The 9,633-nt window shown below is 32.4% G+C and overlaps 1 protein-coding gene across 2 annotated transcripts in view; it reads left to right on the forward strand.

Annotated features, from left to right (window-relative positions):
- LOC111615675 overlaps positions 1 to 9,633 on the forward strand; it is an 18,805-nt gene that overhangs the window by 8,338 nt on the left and 834 nt on the right. Inside the window, exons 1-3 of one of the 2 annotated variants that reach the window (XR_002755123.1) lie at positions 8,931 to 9,072; positions 9,146 to 9,260; positions 9,331 to 9,490. Coding sequence is in view for 1 of the 2 variants with exons in the window: in XM_023357106.1 (XP_023212874.1) it covers positions 9,146 to 9,260; positions 9,331 to 9,490 (275 nt within the window). In the remaining variant the exon portion in view is untranslated. Of the gene's footprint in view, positions 1 to 8,930; positions 9,073 to 9,145; positions 9,261 to 9,330; positions 9,491 to 9,633 lie in introns of those variants that run through there. The other variant, XM_023357106.1, reaches the window with a different exon arrangement.

Genomic DNA, 9,633 nt, shown 5'->3' on the forward strand with positions numbered 1-9,633 from the left:
TACAGTAATACCTCGACTTACGCTACCCTGACTTACACGAACCCGGAGTTACGTGATATTCAAATCTCGTCGATTCTTCTTTTGTTTGAGCGCCACGCAACTCTCGATTACTCCCCCCACACTATTGTTCAGCTTACATGTTCGGACGTGTCGCGCGGAATCCACACATAGCTACAATTTATTTTCTGTTATTTATTTCTGTGTTTGTTATATCTACGCAGACTTTAGAGACTCTGTGTGGTAATTTCTTGTAACCGTGAACGAATCAAAAGACGAGATAAGATTAACGACAACATTTATTAGCTTACATCCGATTTGGATTTTACACAAATTGTGAAATTATACCCCGACTTACGCGAATTCGACTTACGCGGTTATCGCTCGGTCCCACCTATCGCGTAAATTCGGGGTATTACTGTATTTATTTTTCATTTCAACGTTTTTATACATCACGAGCCGAGAAATGTAAAAATATCTTTACAAAATTGTGATTGTGTGGATGTATATCTTACAGTATACAGTGTTAGGGGCCGTCCATAAATTACATAAGGGCGATTTCGGCCATTCTAAACCCCCATTCATTCCTGTGTAAGAAATCGTAATATTTTCTTTGATTCTCCCCTCCCCTTCCCTTCCCTATCTTACGTAATATTTTGGCATGATTTTATAGAAAGATTTTAATAAAAAAAGAAAAAAAAATTTTTATGAAACCCTAAAAACCTTAGGTCCAAAATTATAATTACTAGCAGACCCCGCCACGCGTTGTTGTGGCTGAAAATGTATCTATGAATTTATAACACTTCCCCCATGGGGGGAATTTTTTGAAAAATTTCTTGTTAGTGTACATTCTCTTGACGTGCCCTATTAAAACGCAATGAAAAACGCAAAAACCCGCATCTAAAATAGTATAAATAGAAGCAGAGTTCTGTACGGTAAGCCTTAATCCCGTCCATCTCCCGGGGGGGATTTCGACATGTATAGTATATAGAAACACGTGCGTATTCGAATGCAGCGTTGTGTGAAAATTTCAAAGGAATCGGTAGGAACAAACGAACATTACATCTTTATTTATATAGATAGATAGAGGATGATCTGCTTTAGTTTATTTTCACAGAAAAGCATAATGCCTCACAGAAAAGCAAACTTAGGGCGTCGTACTCGTAGCACCATCTGTTGGACATAACAGCCTTAACCCTAGATGATATAATTTAATTTACATGAATGTTTAACGGAATAATATACAGCCTATGTCCACCCTGAAGTTCCATTCTAAATATTGGTGAAAAAATATTTGAAATCGGATGAGTAGTTTCGGAGATTACCTGCTGCATACAAACTTACATNCACCTGACATCAGACGCATACATTTCTTTGGATTTGGCTTCCTGAAGCAATGTCTCTTTCTTCATAAGGCTACATTAAAATGATGATCTTTGGAAAGTAATTAAACAGTATAGGTGGAAACTTGCAAGAAGGTCTTGGAATCGTGGAAACGCCGATGTCGAGCTGTGAGCCAACCACATTGAGCAGACAAAGTCAATTCATCAACGGATGTTTCGTGAAAGAAACTAAGCGAAAAAGTTAGACATAATTAGCAAATTACCTTCTGTATAATAAATTTTCTTATTTGCAGACGTTCTAACCTTCTCTTCAATACTAGCGATGATTTTTTATCCATCTGAGCGATTTTTTCATATGTTCCGTTAAATTTTTCTCCTACCACCTTAATTGACTACATGTTTTTCTATATTAGTAATTGTAGGTGCCATCGATTACTAAGCGGAAGCAATCATATTTGTTACCTGTCTCAGCTGTTCTTCAATATTCTTTGTCCAAATTATTTTGTATTAAGAATTCTATTTCTGATACAAAGTTGTTACTTTATTTATGATCATTCTTCTTAAATGGTTAACAACATTATTTTAAATATATAAATATTTATTATATTCCTAATTATACAAGAGAAACCATACATAGTAAATATCATTATATACTAATAGACAGAAAATCGAACGTCTTCTCTCAATCGAATCTTAACTTAATATTCAAAGAAGATTTAGTTTAAAATTTATGATTTTTTAAGCATATCAAGCTCGCAATTTCATTGGAGGAGACGGTTCCATTAATGTGTTCGAATATTATATGATAATATAATAATTTCCAGAAAAAATATTTCCTTTATGAAAAATATAGAAGAAAAGATGTCCTTCGAATTTACTACGCACTGCTTTATAAGAGCTCACCCACTCCCTGCATCCAACAGCATGCCCAAATAGTTTGTATTGAAGAATACTCTCAACATGAATAACTCTGACTCTTTTGTTTCAATCAATACACAGTGATATACAACACCACCACAGTGCCAGAATCTCCCTTTTTGTCCTTTAACAGACGATAAATTTGTTCTACTACTTAGTTTCAAAAAATCTGCTCATATCTTTCTGGGACGAGGTTAGAAGTATCGAAGGAATAATTACTAGAAGAGATCCATGAAGATGTTGCAAGCATACAAAATGTAAAGCCAATCTTTGCAGATTTAATGCGCAATAAAGAACTAACATACTGTGTAGTATATCTAGTCTATTCAGTTTCCTTTCTGCATCTGTTGAGCACCTGATGGTGCAGGAATTTTCTCTGAGTTTTTTTCCTCTCTCTAAGTCACAAGAATTGCAATTTTGATTAGAAGCTGGATCCATTTTCATGCGTAAACATCGTGTATGAATAAAAACTATACTTCCTTTGCTGAAGATAATTTTTACAGTAAAACAGAAACTAGTAGTAGTTACACAGACTGAGTGAGTTGAATTTTATCAGAAATTAAAAAAATAATGTTTGTTATAAAAAATGCAGTGTGTCTGAAGGTACTGTACGAAATTATGGCAAAATTTTGAGTTGGGCTACAGACATTCAAGTAGATGTTGGGCCAGTTGCTATTAGACTTTTAAGTACGTCCCTCTTTGTACAGTACACGTACAGAAATCATTTTTTTCATTGTAAAAGAATGTTATTAGATAAATGATATATTTTTAACCCCCAAAAATTAGAAATGTATGTTGTTAAAATTTAACGTATGTACTTAAAAAGTAATTGTTGACGTCTATATTTTATTTCTTCAGCAAGTTTTCCAACCTCCAACAGATTGACAAATTAATTTTAATAAATCAATTTGCATTTTACAGTTAGTTTTAAATACAAGTACTAATTAGGAAATTAAAAATGCAATTTTTGCTTATTTTTACTGCAACAATATCCGGGCTTAATTTATAATGTTTTTTCCTTATCTTTATAGTTTCTGTTATATAATTGTATAATTATCTATATTTATATGTAAACAATTTTAACTGTTTAAGAAGAATCATGAAAATAAAACGAACGTAACAGAACCATATAAAAGACCGCCTCATACTGAAATAAAATTTTATGTAATCTTAAATCCATTCATTAAACTACAAATAAGAAAATTTTGTTCTTTCAGCAAAAGTTATGCAAAAAAGTATTATTTCACTGATTTGACAAAGGAGTAAAATTTAATATTGTTGATTACATAACTAAAAGATGTCAAAATTTCTAAAGTAAATGGATCTTGTTTTAGAATTTTTCTTTTCTGGTACAAAATTTCGATGTTTCTATAATCAGGATATCAATTTTTCGGGCCAGAAATCCCAAAAAATTGGTACCTCTAAAAATACGAATATATGAATACGTTACGGTGATTCTACCCATTTTTACGATTTATAATACGGTTATGTTTGAAGTTTTTTCTTAAATATTTTGGAGTATTTTAATATAACTTAATTCTAATAAAGACATAAATATATTATCATTAAACAAGTTTTGTCTGGACAAAAGATAAAACTTTATAATCCACGACAGAAATTAAATATTTGTTGTTTTTATAAAAAAAAGAAAAAACTCGATTTTGTCATACTGATAATTTTTTTCAAATAATAAAAATAGTAATAAAGTCTAAATATTTTCAGTTTTCAAATGTGTAAATAGTATTTATAATTATACTAAATATATTTACTAACTTTTAAAGTTAAGGAATAAACTTTAAATATTTATTATGAATATAGCTACAGGTTGACTAAAAGTCAGTTAACCGAAATATGTTTTAAATATATGTATATATATATATGAACTAACTTTTAACAGTTATGTAGGCCTATATTTATACTAGATCAATAATTCTATTAATAAATTACCATTAAAATAATATAACTACATATAAACATTGCATTATTTTCTTGGTTAATAATTAATTTTATATTCAGCCATTATTGTAAATAATTATTTGAAATTAATGCGATAGAAACATTATCGATGCTCTTATAAACTAATATCGTATTCTGTAACAAACAGAGTATTTTTTTACCATCCTGATGAAAAATTTATAATAAAATCGAAGTAACAACATATAGGCCTATTGTTAACACAGTATTTGAAGCACTTTAAAGAAATTGCATCGTAGAACATTGATTCAGACTTCATTAAAAGTACAGTGGAACCTGGTTAACTCGAAATAAGAAATGCTTTTCGGAATTGTTGATCCGTTCATTCCTAAGTGTTTAGTAAGGATTTTTTTTAATTGAGATATTTCGCCCTAGAATAAATCCGTTTTTTTTATTTTTTATCACAAAAACACTCTTTACGAATGTTATATTTTTAAAATTTTGCTGAAAAAGTTAAACTGTTTACATAGAATCAAAATATACTGTAATTGATTTACAGTAGAGCGTCGTTTATCCGAAGGTCGGTTATCCGAAACGTCGGTTATCCGAAGGAATTCCAGTCGACGAATTTAAATTTTCGCCAGTGCTGTGGCGCTGTAATCTTTGGCTATGTCTTTGGCTACTCAAATATTTTACGTTTTTGATACTAAATTAACTTCTGAAGTATAATTTTTTTATTGTTTTTATATTTTTCAATATATTTATTTTGTTTGTACAAAATAAAAAAATAATTTTTAACGATACAATAGTCTTCGTTAGGCTTAACATCGACGAAAATTCAACGCAAAGCGACACGCAACGGAGAAAAATTTCAACACGGGATAAATTACCGTATTTTGACGAGTATAAGTCGCACTTTTTTTACTACTTTTTGGGGCTCAAAATCATGGTGCGTCTTATACTCGACAGGTAACCATTTTTACAGTGAAATTATTTACAGTAGTGGTCCACTCTAGGGACCAACCTGTGCAGTGATCCGTTAAGCACATGGTCCCTCAACCGAATGGCTAGAGTACTGTACCTAGATTATCAGAATAGCGACACACGAGTCATCGTCGCCATGTTCTGTCGACTGTCATTGCGTGACCTCTGAGTTTACATTAAGAAATGACGATTATTTCAGTTTAATAAAGGTGACGATTCACCCATCCGTCATATTCTTGAATAAAAAACAAATAAAATGCATCTTTTTAATAAAAAAAAAATGAATAAAATGCATCCGTCACATTCTTGAATAAAAAAAACGAATAAAATGCAATCTCCCATTAAAAAAGTTTTTTCTAAATTTTCTGTCTCAAAATAGGGGTGCGTCTTATACTCGACAGCGACTTACACTCGTCAAAATACGGTAATATATTTTTTCGTACATAATTGGTTATTCGAAAAATAAGTTATCCGTCCCCAATTAATTCGGATAAACGACGCTCTACTGTATTTAATTAATTTATCAAAAATTCATTTCTTTATTTACGTTAGCTAGTCTGAGAAATCATCGGCAACAGTAGCGTGCCGAGAATGGACTAAGGAGACTAGGCTATTCCCGTAAATTCCTTGAAGAGCCGTATAAATATTATTTTTAATACATTTGTATTTGAAACCTTTCACTTGAAAAATACGGCATGTGTATTTTCCTCATCCTGTCTACCCTTCTTTACTCTGAGTTGAACTCTTCCATGAGCCAACCTGAATACACCTCAGGCAGGGGCTGATCTAGGTTTTTTGGGGCCTAGGACTATTCGAAATCCAATGGGGCCCCATTTTTTGTTAATTCAAATAATACTATAAATTAGCATTATTATTATATTATTAATATTAGCTACTTTTTATATATGTTAAATGCTCATTGTTAATGAAAAAGTATTAAAAATTTATGATGATAATTCAATTTTTGTGGGCCCTTGACACTTGGGGGCTCAGGGCTTAAGTTCAATAATCCCTATGTAGATACGCTTCTGACCTCAGGGCTCCTTTAGTAGAATCGTCGACAGGACTAGCTTGCAGAGACGTGTTCCTGTCATACTGGAGTGTTTTGTGTGCGTACAGGCGTTCTGTAATAAGTGACTTTTAGCTTCCTGTGCTTATTCAAAAGAACATTAATTAGTGATTTTTGTATTTTTACTATTATAAAACACTTAAAAGTTTTCATCTAAAGTGTGAATCTACTTAAAAGACAGTGTATGTGATTAGAAAACTCTAAATTCAACTTGGAAGGGGACTCCTTAGAAGAATCATGTACAGTGCCTTGCTGCGAAACACAACGCAGTTTGAATCTGCGAATGATGTAGCTGATCTGGATGAATCGTCACAGCAGAGTAAAGAAGATCAACAATTTATGTGCTGTATTCTATAATAGATCGCCTGCTTGAAACGTCGTTTGGAGCTTTAAGTTTCCAAAAAAGAAAAAATCCAGAAACGAGTTGTTTAACTTTCGCAGCAACGTTAAAGAAAGTTTTTGATTAGTTTATTTGATAGATGAACGCTAATTATTTTATTTAACGGAAAATTAAAGTTAAATTCTGGCGAGTTTATGACAATATTGTACTGTATCAAAACCCCATTCGAATTAAACAGTTCGACGAATTCGAGTTAACCACTTTCATTTAACGTGTAAATCGCTATACTGGACGAATAAAGAAAGAAAATGCCTTCGAGTTATCCCGGTTAGAGTTAACCAGGTTCCTATTGTATATAATACATAGAATTATACTAATCTTTCTCCTGATCCTTCTTAATTTTGATTCCTTACGTCAGTGGCGTAGCGTGGGTGGCAGCCGCCCGGGGCAAAGGAAAATTTCACCGTCCCCTTATTTAGGTATCTCAATTTAAAAGACTAAAATTCAGTTTCGTCACATAATAAGTAATGAAAAATTCCGTGCTAGTGTTGCCACCTTTTTAAAATCGCTGACCCGGACGGCAGGTGAAGTTTGTTCGAACAGAAGTTCCTGACGCATGCGTATGTCATTTTGCAATGCGAAGAATAATGTGCAGTGCATGCCGGTTCCAAATCAGTTACAGTTAGCGACTAGAGTAGGAGGAACGTAAGTAACCTAGATGACTTAGCTCTATTGGATATTGGAGGTGTATATGAATATGAATGAATCGCACGAGCAAAAAAAAAAAAAATGTCGACAGGTTGCACACGATGTTCCGGGTAAAATTAATAGTTCACCCGGACGGTGAGTCAATTCCCGGACTGTCCGGTTGGTAACGCTATCCCGGGCTCATTTCAATCGGTCCGATCGTAGGTGCGACGAAAATATGAAATGAAATGGTTCAAATTTTTACAAGATATTATTATTATTTATTGTGAAATTTTGCCGCCCCCTAAAATGTGCCGCCCACTACGCTACGCCACTGCCTTACGTTTACTGTAATGTCAAAGCTTGATTACTTATTCAGCTCTAGTAGGCTATAAATCATATTTCGTTAACTGTTATATTGTTAAATGTAACTGTTAACGATATTTTTAGTTTTTAATAGAGTTTTTAACGGAGCTAATTATGAGAAATGTCGAGTTTAATATTTTCTCAGTTCCTCTCGTGACCCCGCTCTTATACATCAGGCAATAATGTTCTTTTAGCATGGGATAGAACCACTGACGAATTATCACAGTCTGTACAGCTTTTGTCGTCGGTACACTCTTCTATTCATTTTACTATAGAAAGTGAAAAAGGTAATAAGATTAGGTTTTTGGATTTACTAATTTATGGAACTCCTACAGACATTAGCTATGGTGTACATCATAAATTTATTTTATACTCTTACATAACGTAGTTTATACCCACCACATCCTTCCAACCACCAGGGTATATAAACAATGACATTGCTGCACTTATTCGAGGAGCTTATCTACTTCCATTCTCTCACTACTTAATACGCAAGGAGTTACACATTATAGCAACAGAAACCCGCAAAGCGGGATATACGCATGCAAAGTTTAAACATATCAATAATCGGGTACATAGGTCGCATTTCCCGCCCACATCCGACACTACCGACGCCCACATTGATTGCACAAAGTGAGAAGCTTACGTTTATAACGCCTTCCATTTCAAATCTAGCGCCCATTTCATTACGCATCACCAAAATTTTAAAGAAATATGGGCTTATTCTTCCCATTAAACCGCGAATAACCTCTCGCAGGCTCCTCTGCAACGACAGAGATGTATTTTCCACACTAGAAAAATCGGGAGTTTATTTGGTTTCATTAAAACCGCCAGACAGCGATGCAAAATATTTTTTACATCGGGGCCACGACAAGAAAATTACAAATCCGTCTTACTGAATACCAGAACGATATCTGTAACAACAATACTACTATGACTATGATGGAAAGGAATTGTGTGCTAAAATGGAATAAGACTTCGCTGCTAATGCAATAATTGACAACAAAGTTACTTTTATCTGGGAGGCGTTATTTATTGAAAGAATGGAACCATGTAATAAATCGACATTGGATCTTCCAAGAATTTGGGTATCACTTTTTAAAAGTTTCGGCGTTTAACATTTATATTGTCATGGTATTACCTATTTGCATTAATCCTAAATTTAGTAACGGCATGTAAACGTTTATCTTATTATTTTATGTAATTTTATTGTTATTTCATACTAATTTATATCTATGCCCATGTTGTTCTCGTGACTATGTTGGTTTAAATTTAATTTTAAAACAATTTGATTTTTTAAAAAAATATTTAACGTTATATTCGAAACTACGTATTTCACTTTCGAATATTTAATGTTTCTCTTTTTTAAAATTTTAATATTCCGAAGTTATGTTCTTCGCCTGAAGATGACATTGATAAAAATATCGGAAGTGCTTGTGTTGATAATAAAAACGGTTTAGTTATTTCTTGTTTTAATGAATGGTGATATGTTGGCATGGTGATATAATCAGTTTTATTCTTTTATAGTTTTTCCGAAAAGCAGAAAATCTACACAAATCACAAACATATTGATTATAGTATGCGTCGTTTCTGTGCTAATCGCTGGAATCTTCATAATACTTTTAATATATTCAATTAAAAAGTAAGATTCCATTTTCATAAGTTATATAAAATTTTATTTTAAATTATATTTTATATCACATCTAATGTAGGAGATTACTTGATATACGAATGAGAACTGAAAATCGGCCAACTTCTCAACTCGAAGATTTTGAATCTTATGATACTACCTGTTATACAATAGAAACAGTTCATGAGGAAATAGACAGACCACCATCTTACGAGGAAATAATAAGGACTTCTGCAAGCACAGTTTGTATTACTTTTATAAATTATAACTTTTATATTAAATAAGAGAAATGGATTAATTTTATTATATATTCGAAATTTATAATAATTATAATTATTTTATAATATATATTATTTATAAAGAAGTGTCCTTTTTCTAAGAAATT

Source organism: Centruroides sculpturatus, unplaced genomic scaffold (genome assembly GCF_000671375.1).
Source record: "Centruroides sculpturatus isolate CEXI.00-Female unplaced genomic scaffold, Cexi_2.0 scaffold1076, whole genome shotgun sequence".
Classification (NCBI taxonomy): Eukaryota; Metazoa; Arthropoda; class Arachnida; order Scorpiones; family Buthidae; genus Centruroides; species Centruroides sculpturatus.